This window comes from Salvelinus fontinalis, chromosome 40 (assembly GCF_029448725.1).
Source record: "Salvelinus fontinalis isolate EN_2023a chromosome 40, ASM2944872v1, whole genome shotgun sequence".
NCBI lineage: Eukaryota > Metazoa > Chordata > Actinopteri > Salmoniformes > Salmonidae > Salvelinus > Salvelinus fontinalis.
In genome coordinates this window covers 15842881-15859638 of record NC_074704.1, presented here as the reverse complement: position 1 = coordinate 15859638, position 16758 = coordinate 15842881, and the positions used below count along the sequence as shown (strand labels likewise).

Here is a 16758-nt window from a genome sequence, read left to right as displayed (position 1 = left end):
ATCTCTAGGCATTTACATGTGTTGGATGACATAAAAAGAAAGCTCTTTGGCCACGTACACAAGTAGTGGGTTTGGTGTCTAAAGAAATATCCATATGAAGAGAAGAACCCCATGCTTACTGTAAAATATGGTGGTGGATCTTTGATGCTATGGTGATATTTGGCTTCCACTGGTCCTGGGGCACGGTCAACGGCATCATGAACTTTACCCAATACAAGGGCATTTTAGCAAAAAACATGTTTGCCTCTGCCTGGAGGCTGAAACGTGGCCGCAAGTGGATCTTCCAGCAAGATAATAACTCCAAGCACACATGAACATCCTTAAAGAAGTGGTTAATTGACCACAAAATCAAGATTTTGCACTTAACCTCTCAGTCTCCAGACTTGAACCCCATTGACAACCTGTGGATTGAATTGAAGTGGCAGTCCATCAACTGGGGCTTTGCACTCAATATAAGTAAGCCGACACATGCTGAAAAACCAAAAGGATGTCACACATCCACAATATCACCAAAGGAACACAGGTGTATGGCAAGTTTCTCACTCATGCTACAATCTGTTTCCTTGTTGTTAGCACATTGGCTATTTAACAGCACACCTCCATCCATCTGCTGTTGTGACAATGTATATCTGCTATTCTATTAAAATAGTAACTCGTCTCTGTTCGCGCTCTCTATCTCTCCTCGCTGTATCCATCATTTCCCTTTGTTTTCAGTCCCTTGTTCTCTCTGCTTCGTTGTGCCAGCGCTGCCAAAACTGCATCCTATTGAGTTTGAGTTCCACCAGGCCTGCGCTTTCTAGTTTAGTCTTCTATGTCTAAGTTTTGTGTTTGTGTGTATGTCTGCATGCATTCAGCTTTGGTATATTTGTCGAACAGGTGTGTGTGTGTGTGTGTGTGTGTGTGTGTGTGTGTGTGTGTGTGTGTGTGTGTGTGTGTGTGTGTGTGTGTGTGTGTGTGTGTGTGTGTGTGTGTGTGTGTGTGTGTGTGTGTGTGTGTGTGTGTGTGTGTGCCTGTGAACCTATGTGTGTTTGTGCGATTGCATCCCTAAAGCTACATATACATCATCCAAAAAAACACATTCTCCAGCTTTATCCTCATCAGGAAGACCCCCCGCACAATACCTTCTCCAGCTTTATCCTCATCAGGAAGACCACCCTCACAATACCTTCTCCAGCTTTATCCTCATCAGGAAGACCCCCCCCCTCACAATACCTTCTCCAGCTTTATCCTCATCAGGAAGACCCCCCTCACAATACCTTCTCCAGCTTTATCCTCATCAGGAAGACCCCCCTCACAATACCTTCTCCAGCTTTATCCTCATCAGGAAGACCCTCCTCCACAACACCTTCTCCAGCTTTATCCTCATCAGGAAGACCCCCCTCACAATACGTTCTCCAGCTTTATCCTCATCAGGAAGACCCCCCTCACAATACCTTCTCCAGCTTTATCCTCATCAGTAAGACCCCCCGCACAATACCTTCTCCAGCTTTATCCTCATCAGGAAGACCCCCCTCACAATACCTTCTCCAGCTTTATCCTCATCAGGTAGACCCCCCTCACAATACGTTCTCCAGCTTTATCCTCATCAGGTAGACCCCCCTCACAACACCTTCTCCAGCTTTATCCTCATCAGGAAGACCCCCCCCTCACAATACCTTCTCCAGCTTTATCCTCATCAGGAAGACCCCCCCTCACAACACCTTCTCCAGCTTTATCCTCATCAGGTAGACCCCCCTCACAATACGTTCTCCAGCTTTATCCTCATCAGGTAGACCCCCCCTCACAATACCTTCTCCAGCTTTATCCTCATCAGGAAGACCCCCCCTCACAACACCTTCTCCAGCTTTATCCTCATCAGGAAGACCCCCCTCACAACACATTCTCCAGCTTTATCCTCATTAGGTAGACCCCCCTCACAACACCTTCTCCAGCTTTATCCTCATCAGGAAGACCCCCTCCACAATACCTTCTCCAGCTTTATCCTCATCAGGTAGACCCCCCTCACAACACCTTCTCCAGCTTTATCCTCATCAGGAAGACCCCCCTCACAACACATTCTCCAGCTTTATCCTTATCAGGATGACCCCCTCCACAACACCTTCTCCAGCTTTATCCTCATCAGGAAGACCCCCCTCCACAACACATTCTCCAGCTTTATCCTCATCAGGAAGACCCCCCTCACAATACCTTCTCCAGCTTTATCCTCATCAGGAAGACCCCCCTCCACAACACATTCTCCAGCTTTATCCTCATCAGGAAGACCCCCCTCACAACACCTTCTCCAGCTTTATCCTCATCAGGAAGACCCCCCTCACAATACGTTCTCCAGCTTTATCCTCATCAGGAAGACCCCCCTCACAATACGTTCTCCAGCTTTATCCTCATCAGGAAGACCCCCCTCACAATACGTTCTCCAGCTTTATCCTCATCAGGAAGACCCCCCTCACAATACGTTCTCCAGCTTTATCCTCATCAGTAAGACCCCCCTCACAACACATTCTCCAGCTTTATCCTCATCAGTAAGACCCCCCTCACAACACATTCTCCAGCTTTATCCTCACCAGGAAGACCCCCCCCCCCCACAACACCCTTTAGTTATAGTCTATTGTATTATAATCTATTGGTCTCTGAGCCATCATTCCCACACTTGTCTAATGACACTAATCCTGCTATCTGTAGCAGGCAACAAACCTAATGCAGACAAGGGACCAATCAAATCCCAATATGCACTGTAGAGCAAGTGAGTCAGAGACTGGAGAAGTCACAAATAAACCTGAGAAACACTGACGTTTTATTATTGTGGCGCTGTCTGGCAATACTGATTGTTTCCCCCAGTGGCAGGAATTACAAATAACCACATAATGAGTTGTTTGGTGTTCAATTCAAATGGGGCTTAGGCAGTGTGTTCGGTTGCCTGCGATGTAATTGCGGTGCTGGGTGACCAGGCTGCAAATAGTGTATGCAGGTGAGTGACTCAGGTGATGTTGGATACTGTGTGCTTGTTTGACTGTGTGAAGAACTGTGACTTGTTTCTGTTGATCCATCTTGTGTGGAAAGTTTTTTTAATCACTTTTTTCAAAGGTTGAAAGGAAGTGTGAATAAATGCATCTCCAACATGTCAACTATCTGATTTGGTTGTTGTACAGAATGCGGTAGACTGACGTTCTTCATCTGACATTGTGCGTCTGAGTGGGAGACTACAGGGGGCTGACAGGAACATTATTTGGGGAAAACAAAGTTATGTCAGACACCTGGGGTTCTCCTCTTGACATACCCAAAACCAATTGATTAGAACACCAGAAACCTGAATAAGGGTCCTAAACACAGAGAACACTTGTATTAAAAGACCAGTGCTGAGGGAGCTGAGGTGGATAGATATTGCTAGACTTTGTGATAGACTGGCAATAGATAAATGGACATAAACTGGATATTTTTGTACAATCAATGTGTATTGTCTGTCTGTGCTAATGTAATTTTATCTACAGTCGTGGCCAAAAGTTGAGAATGACACAAATATTAATTTCGACAAAGTTTGCTGCTTCAGTGTCTTTAGATATTTTTGTTAGATGTTACTATGGAATACTGAAGTATAATTACAAGCATTTCATAAGTGTCAAAGGCTTTTATTGACAATGACATGAAGTTGATTCAAAGAGTCAATATTTACAGTGTTGACCCTTCTTTTTCAAGACCTCTGCAATCCGCCCTGGCATGCTGTCAATTAACTTCTGCAATCCGCCCTGGCATGCTGTCAATTAACTTCTGCAATCTGCCCTGGCATGCTGTCAATTAACTTCCGACTGATGGCAGCCCATTCTTGCATAATCAATGCTTGGAGTTTGCCAGAATTTGTGGGGTTTTGTTTGTCCACCCGCCTCTTGAGGATTGACCACAAGTTCTCAAAGGGATTAAGGTCTGGGGAGTTTCTTGGCCATGGACCCAAAATATCGATGTTATGTTCCCCGAGCCACTTAGTTAACACTTTTGCCTTATGGCAAGGTGCTCCATCATGCTGGAAAAGGCATTGTTCGTCACCAAACTGTTCCTGGATGGTTGGGAGAAGTTGCTCTCGGTGGATGTGTTGGTTCCATTCTTTATTCATGGCTGTGTTCTTAGACAAAATTGTGAGTGAGCCCACTCCCTTGGCTAAGAAGCAACACCACACATGAATGGTCTCAGGATGCATTACTGTTGGCATGACACAGGACTGATGGTAGTGCTCACCTTGTCTTCTCCGGACAAGCTTTTTTCCGGGTGCCCCAAACAATCGGAAAGGGTATTCATCAGTGAAAATTACTTTACCCCAGTCCTCAGCAGTCCAATCGCTCTACCTTTTGCAGAATATCAGTCCATCCCTGATTTTTTTCTTGGAGAGAAGAGGCTTCTTTGCTGCCCTTCTTGACACCAGGCCATCCTTCAAAAGTCTTCGCCTCACTGTGCGTGCAGATGCACCCACACCTGCCTGCTGCCAGTCCTGAGCAAGCTCGGTACTGGTGGTGCCCCGATCCCGCAGCCGAATCAACTTTAGGAGACGGTCTTTGCACTTGCTGGACTTTCTTGGGCGCCCTGAAGCCTTCTTCACAACAATTGAACCACTCTCCTTGAAGTTCTTGATGATCCGATAAATGGTTGATTTAGGTGCAATCTTACTGGCAGCAATATCCTTGCCTGTGAAGCTCTTTTTGTGCAAAGCAATGATGACGGCACGTGTTTCCTTGCAGGTAACCATGATTGACAGAGGAAGATCAATGATTCCAAGCACCACCCTCCTTTTGAACCTTCCAGTCTGTTATTCGAACTCAATCAGCATGACAGAGTGATTTCCAGCCTTGTCCTCATCAACAAATCACACCTGTGTTGACGAGAGAATCACTGACATGATGTCAGCTGGTGCTTTTGTGGCAGGGCTGAAATGCAGTGGAAATGTTTTTTGGGTATTTAGTTAATTTGCACGGCAAAGAGGGACTTTGTAATTAATTGCTATTCATCTGATCACTCTTCATAATATTCTGGAGTATATGCAAATTGTCATCATACAAACTGAGGCAGCAGACTTTGTGAAAATCAATATTTGTGTCATTTTCAAAACTTTTGGCCATGACTGTACACTAGCAGCTTTTTCTGAGGTGAATTGTCTGCTCTCATTAAAACTTATGAATAAATAATTAAATCAAAACCCCATATCCCCAAGTGACTACAGTAACTTCAATGTGTACTGAAAACTTGATCTCAACGTTCCCACCAAGTTAACGTTTTGATGAACATATCTTTCACACAATCCACGAGGGACACAAGGCTCTGTCTCACAGGGCCAACGAGGTGTGTGAGCCGGGATGCAATATGTTAAGAATGGAAGACAACTTGAGTCGAGGGGACTTGTGTTTTTTAAAATGTTCGTCTTCACTTCTCCCAGACTTCCACCATTAGCTTCCCAATCAACCCAACCCAATACATCTCACACTATAAACACATTCAGAAAAATATAATCTTTGCTTTCTCTCTTTGACTCTAACGGCAGGGAGGGTGTTACATGAATAACTGCACTAAACAACTCGGACGTTGTCTGGCATAACAGCTCTTGTAAAAATATTTATAAGACAAGCAGCTCTAATACTGAAGTCAATGAGGAGACCTGAACAGCTGTAAAGACCCAGATGAACACAGAAGAACAGGAAGAAAAGTTCTATTAAAGTTGAGTTGTTTAAATACTTTCCATCCTCATAATTTTTGAGACGTGTCACAGATGCTCTTAATTGTATCGCCCTTAGTCAGACAGAGAGAGGAACAGCTACATCAATAGTAAACATGCCTTTACACTGCCCACACGTTCTGAGATAAGAGTCAAGACAGGTCACCCAGAGTTCTAGACCTCAAAATAGAACAGTTTACTCCAGACATTGAGGAAAGAGATAAAGATTGACCTGCATTGAATACAAAATGACTGAAGACAAATAATAAAATGATCTGACAAAGTTTGAGACACAGCTGTTTGAATATAGAAAAACTCAATATGTTATCAGTACAGAACAGACTGTTTTAAAGTTGCAGTCCCAACTAAATATACTTCATTATCTAATTTACTAACACCATCGGATTCCACATTGCATCAGTGCTTAAGGAATCGTTTGATCAGAACTGTACGTATGTTGTCTAAGAGTGTTCCATGTCCACAAAGTATGTCTTCTGAGAGTGTTCCATGTCCACAAAGTATGTCTTCTGAGAGTGTTCCATGTTCACAAAGGCTCATCCTTTTAAATAAAACTAAATATCACCAACATCTATCGGGTTCATTAAAAAGCCCAAAAGTTTGTGTTACAAACTCTTACAGTCCGCATTCTCCAACGAAGGCCATCACAGACCGAAAGCTTAGCAAATTAAAATGGTAAAATTGCATCTGATTGAAGTGACTGTGTAGAAACTATTTTGTCATTAGGACCTCACATAGTGACAACCTCTGAATCGGCACGTTTCATTATGACTGATATGTCTCCTCTCTCCTCCAACTTAACCATTCTCCCCTGTTGTGATAGCCATCTTGGTAGCTAGGTCATATTCATTGACCATAGTGTTAAGTCTTCTTCACAGGGGGTTATAAAGGATGTGACCTCTGTGTGAAACGGAGGTACAGAGCTCTCCACAGCATGAGGTAATGTCTAACTAAAGTATCATCAAACAGATAACAACAATCAATATTCTAATCAAAACTTCAAGAAGGTAAATAAATCATATTAACTTCTTATGGCTGCAGGGGGCGTATTGAGTAGCCAGATTATATGTGCCCATTTCAAACGGCGTCGTACTCAATTCTTGCTCGTACAATATGCATATTATTATTACAATTGGATAGAAAACACTCTCTAGTTTCTAAAAACGTTTGAATTATTTCTCTGAGTGAAACAGAAATCCTTCTGCAGCACTTTTCCTGACCAGGAAGTGAAATGTCAGAAATCTATGCTCTGTTCAACTGCATGCCTATACATGGGTGTGTGACGTAGGAGTCTACAAACACTTCCTACGCCTTCCCCTGGTTTGTCAAGATGCGGTGAGAGAAGACATTTCGTGTCTATCTTGATCAGAGGTGGAATAAAAGGTCTTTGTTTGACGTGACCGTTCATTTCCTGTTACTGGAGCGCGCGAAAGTGGACACGGATATGGCTTCTTTTTAGCTGTCATTATGAAATTTGATACATGTCACCATATCATCGTAACGTATGTTTTTTCAATATAGTTTAATCAGATTATTGAAACTTTTTCGGGAGTTTTGCCGTGTTCCGTTTTCTAACTTTGTTGACGTTGGAGTAATCTGTGTCACTTGGCAAGTGCCCATGCTATATGAAGAGGGATATTTGCCGTTCCAGATCAAAACAATGACTATTCTGGACAAAGGACACCTTATCCAACATTCTGACGGAAGACCACCAAAAGTAAGAAACATTTTATGATGCTATTTCTAATATCTGTTGTGCATGTTGACTGGTCGTGGGCGCCCAAGTGTTTCTGGCTATTGTGGCTATGCTAATATCACTCTACATTTTGTTTGCGCTGTAAAACATTTAATAAATCGGAAATATTGTCCAGAATCACAAGATGCCTGTCTTTCAATTGCTGTACACTATGTATTTTTCAGAAATGTTTTATGATGAGTAATTAGGTATTTGACGTTGGTGTCTGTAAATATTATGGCTGCTTTCGGTGCAATTTCTGATTGTATCTGAAATGTAAACTATGAATTATACCTGAAATATGCAAATTTTTCGAAAAAAACATATGCTATACAATAAATATGTTATCAGACTGTCATCTGATGAGGTTGTTTCTTGGTTAGTGGCTATTCTTATCTTTATTTGGCCGAATTTGTGATAGCTACTGATGGAGTCATAAACTGATAGAGTAAGAATATTGGTGTCTTTTGCTAACGTGATTAGCTAATAGATTTACATATTGTGTCTTCCCTGTAAAATATTTTAAAAATCAGACATGTTGGCTTGATTCACAAGATGTTCACCTTTCATCTGGTGTATGGACTTGTTAATGTGTGAAAAGTGAAATATTTAAAAAAAATATATTTTGAATTTCGCGCCCTGCACTTGAGCTGGATGTTGTCATAAGTGTACCGGTGTCGGGCTGCAGCCATAATTAAGACGACACATCTACCATTCCAGTGTGTAATTGCTATATTGTAATTACTTCGCCATCATGGCCTATTTATTGCCTTAACTCCCTTGTCTTCCCTCATTTGCACTCACTGTATATAGACTTTTTGTTTTCTTTTGTTCTACTGTATTATTGACCATGTTTTGTTTATTCTATGTGTAACTGTTGTTGTATGTGTCAAATTGCTATGCTTTATCTTGGCCAGGTCGCAGTTGCAAATGAGAACATGTTCTCAACTAGCCTACCTGGTAAAATAAAGGTGAAATAAAAAAAATAATAATAATATTCAATAAAACATTACAGCGCCTTTTGAACCGGGATCAAAGGAGATAAAACATCAACAGCTTGGAGCTTTATCCGACTGTGTATCACAGTTCCAAATCCAAAGCATACTGTATAAAACAACCAACTGCGATGAAAAAATGACATGGAACTCACCTTCTGGTCGTGGCTGTAGGCTAGAGCCCAATCCTCCTGTGTTGGATGGAACAGAAGGCTTAGGATGTAGAAGCTGAGGCGGTATTTCTGATAGCTCGCTCCTTCATCCGAGCTGATGAGCACACTGCTCTCAAACTCAGGGCCTGTCAGCACCATTATCTGGAAGAGAGGGAGAGGGGGGTGGGATTGAGAGAGAGACGGGTGGTGGGGTGAGAGAGGGAGGAGATGGAGAGGAATAGAGAAAGATAGAGAGGGGAGTTATGAGTAGAGATTGAGGGGAAGATTGAGAGAGAAAGAAAGAGAGAGAGAGATGGTGATACAGAGGAGTAAGAAAGAAAGAGAGTGAAGAGGTCACCATGTCAGCACTCCAGGTCTAGTGCTCGGCATATATCAAGCTGTTACTAGCGCTACACCTTCACTTTGTATTGGACTTCACTTTACAAATGTGCCTCTCGCCTCTATCGCCATGGTTTTTTGGCCTCCTCCAGTGAGCTCACAGGTCTGCTCTTTGGTGCACGTTGGCTTCCAGTCACCTCTCTCCAGATACATTCCCTTTAATGAGATAGTGCTGGTTCAGAATACCCCTGTGGACCTTTAAGTCAACCACGAGGGGCCACAACACAACTACAACAATACGTTGCTATGTTAAAGAATATACTATGTTTTAAGAATAAAGTTTTAAGAATATAGTGTAGATCAATAGGCTGTTGTGCTATGGTATTCTGTAACAGAGCTGTGTAGCAAGAGAGGAAGCCATAACTCTGCGTTTACCATGCATGACTATATGTCTAGGCAATGCAATTTGTTTCGAACAATATCTAAATCTGTGATAAAGAACAAATATTTGTGCAATTAAGAATCATGTCTTTGTGGAATGCTCAATGTTACCACAGTGAGAGGAATCTTAATTCCATGTTAGGAATTATACAGTTTCTACTTTAATTTCATCATGAATTCAGAGAAAATGTAAATGTTTTGTTGCATATTTGTTAGAAATTAGCCAATTGAGAAAGTAATAACAGAGCAAGATCTGTAAAACTAAAACCATAATAATAATGCAAATATTAATATTAATTACAATTATGCAAAATATAGTAGATTTTCATACTTTAAAACCAAAGATACTGTGAAAGTACCAAATGTTGATACAACTTAATTAAGATAAGCCCTTTGTTTGGAAGCCTGTATTATATATAATATGAAATACTACATTGTAACAAAATCTGACCTTATTGGTGTAGTATTTAAATTTTGGTATAATATCATTTATTTGTGGGGGAAGTAAAACAGACATTTTCATTACAGTTCATTACTCTCAAAACACAGAAATATCCCTAAAATGCATTTCCACTATATAGAACCAGGGCCTTTTTTCTCAAAGTAATCCATAGATGTATCGATTAATAAGACATACATAGCTCAAATATACTTTCTCCTTGTGATTTAATGCAATAAGACATTAACCTGACACCTGGCTTTAATGATGATAAACTACTAAACCCAGACAGAAGAAGGAGAAGGGAAAAGCGTGACTTGGATAGTGTCACAGCCCAAACAACTATGTTTTCTTTCCCTGCATCAGATGTGAATTGGAAAAACAGCAGTATATTTGTCTCTGACAAAAATACCACACCCTTTCCCCAGCTTTAACTAGGAATCCTCTCCACTCCTCTTTCTCCAAATTTAACTAGGAATCCTCTCTTGTGGTGATTTAGATAAATTGTTTTCATTAAAGCCAATAAAGACTGCTGATTCTGTGCCAGTTTTTCTCTCTTTTTTTAAATGTTCCTTCGATTTTTTTGTTATTTGCCTGACCTTCCAATTTTGCCATTCATTGCCCTCATTGAGGGACGAGGGAACGCGAGGGGCCCCCTCTATTTCTCCCAGTGTCTTAGGGCCTTGTCACATGTCATTTATAGTTTCTAACATCAGGTCTAATCATTTTCCATAATATTGAATTAAGCAACAGCGTTTATTATGAGTGGAAATGTCACGTTCCTGACCTTATTTCCCTTGTTTTGTCTTTATTTAGTATGGTCAGGGCGTGAGTTGGGGTGGGCTGTCTATGTTATTTGTTTCTATGTTTAGGTTTGTTCGTTTGGCCTAATATGGTTCTCAATCAGAGGCAGGTGTTTGTCATTGTCTCTCATTGGGAACCATATTAAGGTTGACTGTTTTCAATGTTTGTTTGTGGATGATTGTTGCCATGTCTGTGTTTGTTTCGCCACACGGTACTGTTTTCGTTCGTTTGTTCACGTCGTTTATTTGTTTTATATTTTGTCTAGTGTTTTTCGTCTTCGTTTATATTAATTAAAAGTATGTATCCAAACCACGCTGCACCTTGGTCCGATCCTTGCTCCTCCTCAGAGGAGGAGGAAGACGAGCGTTACAGGAAATTGCATTTCACCTTGCATTTTTGATTCTTCTGTCTGACCCCTTCGCTCTGTCTCGCCACTTAGAGGGGAAAGCACAAATGCTACAAGTCATTGAAGGGTCTGGGTGGATCAATGTTTCTTGACCACTGAACAGGGAGACACTGAACATTTCTCAGCTCTCTAATAATAATAATTTAGGCGAGTCCTTTTCAACCAGGCTTCCTTTATAATTACTGTAATACACTTCATATTAAGACATATCTCTATTGAGGGCTTGTTGTATACTGTAGCTGTGTGTATAGCTGCACTCTGTATATCCCCTATATCACTGCTGCATTTAATGGAAGGCATAACATACACTTGAAATGTTGAGAATAAAAGTATTTGGATAAGTCTAGAAATGTATTAATTAACTGCCAAAGATGATTCATCTTAAACCAACCTGATTTACTTTCCTGCACAGTAAATATTATTTGCCATGTGACATATTCAGAATAAACCCTATTTAAACATAATTTCTCTTACAAAATGTAGAAAAATGTATTGGACAAATACCATAACTGGAATAAAAACTTCTCATAACCCATCTCTTAGTAGATGTAATTAATTTCCTTTCTGAGATTGTTTATGTGGATCATATGGATATGGGCATGTTGATATGTTCCTGAATCAGTTTTAACAGGCACTAGGTTCCACGAGGGGAGGTTACGTAACAGCTCACATCATCGTCAAAAACGTTCACATCATCAAATATACCATCGCATCGCCAGGTAATTAACATTTCGCTCCACATCCACTTTGCAATTGATCACCAATGTGTCTCCTGGAAACAAAGAGGAGTGAGGTTAGTAACAAAGCTTAGATTAATACAGGTTGTTAGGATAACCTCTACATGTTATCTGCTTATGATCAGCTAGTCGGTGGGAGCACAGCGACCGAGTTAATCGTCATGCGAAGAGTGCGAGAGTTATTGTCTGAGGGGCTGCAGCCTGCTGTTGGATGGTGCTCGAGCCATCTGATGACTGCAAACAAAGAGAGGAGAGGAGAAGATGATGCCTCGCAGCAGATTAATCATGTCAAACCCAGATCAATTGCGTTCTATCTATCTTTACGGTGAATTAGGATAACAACACGTCTATCCACAACCTTACAACCATAGAAATAGAATTCATTCAATTCTAATATGTCTGTTCACTCTATGTCTTTTAATTATATTTATATGTCTAGAATGCTACTCTTCATTATTAGCAGCGGTTGTGAGTCAAACTGTGCAGAAGACCTCGGAATAAGGCTGAACATGCATAAGGACAATTCATGATGGGTGTCTTCTTTCAAAGCTCGACGATAAATGTCAGCATCATCATTCAAATATATAACCTGCTCTTAGAAAGGTCAAGCCTCTGGATTTGTTCCTTAAGACAACTTGAGAATATAGTCAGTGACGTTAACAGAATCTTGTTGTGTGGAAACCAATCAATTGTCATACTATATTCACATGGGAGAAAAAACACCTTTGAGGCATTAAATACACAAATATATTGCCATGGTGATTTAAGGGTCATTACTGCCTCATCTCAACAGAGATAGAGATAACTGTCTTCCTGATTTTCCCACGCTAGACACATAGATGCTAAGCTTTGCCACCGGAATGCAATGAGGAAGAAACAAGTTCCAGCTTAGGAGGGTTGTGGGTCGGTTGAAGTCAGAGGTGAATGGCGGTTGTTTACAAAGCGTGGCTCTAACGAGGGCATCCGGACATCCTAGGATCTCGTGACTAGCTTTCACTACGATGTAATTCCCTAACTGGGGTGAACCAAACTGCAACATCCTCAGTCTGTCACCATGATAGGGAAACTATAGGGTCTATCGGCAAGTCCGCCCAGCTAGTGGGAAAATATTCGCAGGGTCAGAGAAGATGCACCTACTGTTTTATTAGTTTTGTTTCAGCATTTATCTACACACCAACAATATGTTATCTATTTCTAACAGGTCTTTCTGGTCTCTGTGTTGTCATGGTAAATGTTCTGAGGCTATAACTACAGTATGAGTAAGTGTTGCTTGTAACACTCTTGAATTTACTTTCCTAAGTGCAGGCAAGTCAGCATAAGAGAATGTAAGCTAAATAAGGTCATTCAACTTTGGGCTTCTCACAAATTACAAAAACATTTAAAGGCTTGATAGAAAACATTTATTCAAAGCATAAAACATATTTTTAACAGTCAGTCTACCGTCTAACCTTCACTTCGAGTTAATATTTGATTTGATCAGAAAGAACAAATAGCGGCAGCAGAGAATGGACAATGAACAATTCGGTTCTAGTTAACTCAACTAAATGTAATTACGTTCTTCTAAGTCTTAGTCATTATTGTGTTATTGAAAATCCCTCTTTTGAAGTTTGTCTTACCTTTCTCTTGTTGGATGGACAGACATATAGGTAACTTGGCTTTCTCACCCTTACAACTACAGGAATCTAGGGTGCTCAAGGGCCTTTGATCCTATAACATGTAAACTAAATATACGACCATGTTGCACAGGGCAAAAAACATTCTGTGTTATAACCCCTGTGCCAGCAGAATTAAAGAGGTTAACCAATCATTGATAGGTGCTAACGTAAACAAACCATTCACAGACATCTGGAGGCCTAACACGTTTAATAACTGATAGGTTCTCCCGATAACTGCTTTGAAATGAAATACTATTTAAATATGGATGTGCCAACAGATTATTATTTTATAGGTCTTCAGGGTCTTTTTCTCCTGATGGCGTAGTCGGCAGAGAGTTGTGCAGCTCTGCCAGTAATAGAGATCCAGGTGAAATTACAATAATAACTTTTTTCATTCCAGTTCTTTCCTGAGTGCCAGGGAGAGACGGGCACGATGATTGCAAAGTAGAATAACGAGAGAGACAGACCTTGCATGAGGGTATGCTGACAGCTTCTACGGGATATTAAAAGAGAGTTGGGGAATTGAACAAGGCGATGACTGATTGGAGAGGGAAATATAATGTGGAACGGGCCTCTGAGCACTAGGGAGCCCCCAAGTGCTGTGTTATATTGTCTGAGTCTCCTCATGCGGCAGGCAGAGACATTATACACCAGACACAGAATGCTGCCTGCCTGAGTTGCTTGTCAAGTATAAATTGAAGAGATATATAGCTGCTGTGTTGTATTGTATGTAGGCTATGCATCCATTTTACTTTTCACCACTTAGTTCTATCTTCAAGTACTAAGGCTCTGGTGTGAGAGTGTCACAAACAGACTGTACAATCAGACGGAAATGCATTCAATCAAACCTCCAAACCATAACCCATATGCCTCCTGATTACTGAGGCGCCTTTTTTGTTTTTCCAAAACCTAGAATGACTACATATTCACGAGTGTCTGCGGGGAACTAAGCTGTAGTCATAATATGCATGCAATTGCAGTGTTTAAACCTGGCTACAACGCCATACAATAGGCACTTCTCCTCCCTAATTTTTTATTCAGTAATTTCATCCTCATCAGCCCCTGTCCACTGAGACCGTTGTTTATCTGGTGTTTGGTCTCCAGGTGTTTATGTCTAGGTTCTGGTCTGGAGTATAAATCTGTTGAGGGAGAGTGAGACAGAGAGAGCCAGAGGCATTGTTGCCAGTGAACGGAGATTCTGAGAAAAAGGCTAAATGCCAATTACCTGGATCATTTAAATTCTAAGCTAAATGTAGCTCAAGTTCCTTCAGCAGCTCAGTAAATAGGTAATACTCCCCCTTTTAGTTGGAGTAGCAAATTATAAAATATCACAATGCTTCCCAAGCATCTGAAACTAATGGGATTTTGACGTGCTGATGGAAGATAGCAGCAGTCTGAAATATTCCTTGACTATCAGAGAAGGGATTAGGTACTGCAGTAGTTGCACTGTCTGCTGTTGCCGTGTCTGCCTGCATCCAGGAAGAAACCCTGAGGTAGTGTGGATATTAGTGATGAAATGCTTTCACCAAAGTAAAGAAGTTAGTTCTTGAAGGTAAATCAGACTGCCTGATGGTGTTAAATCAACCATTAATCAACCATAAAACAATATTTTTTTTAAATAACAATTTTTTAAATCCAATTGTACACAGTTTGAGACAAAATAAAACTTCTTTCAACACCTTTAGTTAACTTCTTTGGGATAGGGGGCAGCATTTTCCCTTTTGTATGAATTGGTGCCCAAATTGAACGGCCTCCTACTCTGTCCCAGATGATAATATATGCATATTATTATTACTATTGGATAGAAAACACTCTGAAGTTTCTAAAACTGTTTGAATTATGTCTGTGAGTATATCAGAACTCATATGGCAGTCAAACTTCCAAACAGGATGTGAAAACTCTGAGAAGGGTCGATGTGAAAGTCATCGCCTATTCAAATCCCTGTAATTTATGGATCTGTTTGCACTTCATACGCCTTCCACTAGATGTCAACAGTCAGTAGAACGTGAAATGTAGCCTCTAGTGTGATGTGGGACCGGACGGGAGGGGAATGAGTCAGTGGTCTGGCAGTATGCTAGTTTCTAGTCACGCTGGTCATGGGATGGCCATGTGTGCCATTACTTATACAGACATGAAGAAATGCTCTGGTTGGAACGTTATTGGATATATATGATAACAACATCCTGAAGATTGATTCTCTACTTAGTTTGACCAGTTTATTCGACTTGTAATATAACTTTTTGAAGTTTTCGTCCGAGTTCGCCTGGACCGGTGCCATCGTTTGGACATGTGAACTACACATGCTAGCAAAAGTTGCTAATTCGACATAAGTAATGGACATTATCGAACAAAAAAACAATTTATTGTGGAACTAGGATTCCTGGCACTGCATTCTGATGAAAGATCATCAAAGGTAAGGGAATATTTATGATGTCATTTTGTATTTCTGTTGACTCCAACATAGGAGAGAAATGTTGTTTCTTTTTGAGCGCCGTCTCAGATTATTGCATGGTATGCTTTTTCCTAAAGTTAAAAAAAATCCGACACAGCGGTTGCATTAAACTGTTTGGGCTGCAGGGGCAGTATTGAGTAGCCGGATAAAAGGTGCCCATTTCAAACGGCCTCGTACTCAATTCTTGTTCGTACAATATGCATATTATTATTACTATTGGATAGAAAACACTCTCTAGTTTCTAAAACCGTTTGAATTATATCTGTGAGTAAAACAGAACTCCTTTTGCAGCAAACTTCCTGACAGGAAGTGGAAAATCTGAAATCGATGCTCTGTTCTAGGGCCTGCCTATTAATGTCCTTGATATTTATTAGTATAGATGCACTTCATACGTCTTCCACTAGATGTCGAAAGGCAGTGAGAGAAGAAATGGAGTGAATAACTTGACCTGGGGTCGAACAAAAGCTCTTTGTATGACATGTCACCAGTTTCCTGTTTTCTGGAGAGCGCGTGAAGGGACCTGGTTTTGCCTTCTGTACAGCTGTCGTTATAGATGACTAATATCTCCGGCTTTGATTTTATTTGATACATGTGACAATATCATCGTAAAGTATGTTTTTTCAATATAGTTTTATTAGATTATTGAAATTTTTTCGGGACGTTTGGCGTGTTGCGTTGTGTGCCTTTGTTCAGGAAGGAGAGCTTCGAGCCACTTTGCTAGCTTTCTGTGCTAATTGACTGGAGAAGAGGACATTCTAAATCCAAACAACGATTGTTCCCGACAAAGGACCCCTTGTACAACATTCTGATGAAAGATCATCAAAAGTAGGACCCATTTTATAATGCTATTTCATATATCTGTCGAACATGTGAAATAGTCGTTTACGCCCAGATTT

At 40.8% G+C, this 16758-nt stretch overlaps 1 protein-coding gene across 1 annotated transcript in view; it reads right to left on the bottom strand.

Moving 5' to 3' along the window:
• LOC129839649 (VPS10 domain-containing receptor SorCS3-like) overlaps positions 1-16758 on the bottom strand; it is a 168935-nt gene that overhangs the window by 46360 nt on the left and 105817 nt on the right. The window contains exon 3 of the mRNA XM_055907190.1: positions 8593-8751. Within this exon, the coding sequence (XP_055763165.1) occupies positions 8593-8748 (156 nt within the window). The 5' untranslated portion in view covers positions 8749-8751. The remainder of the gene's footprint in view (positions 1-8592; positions 8752-16758) is intronic.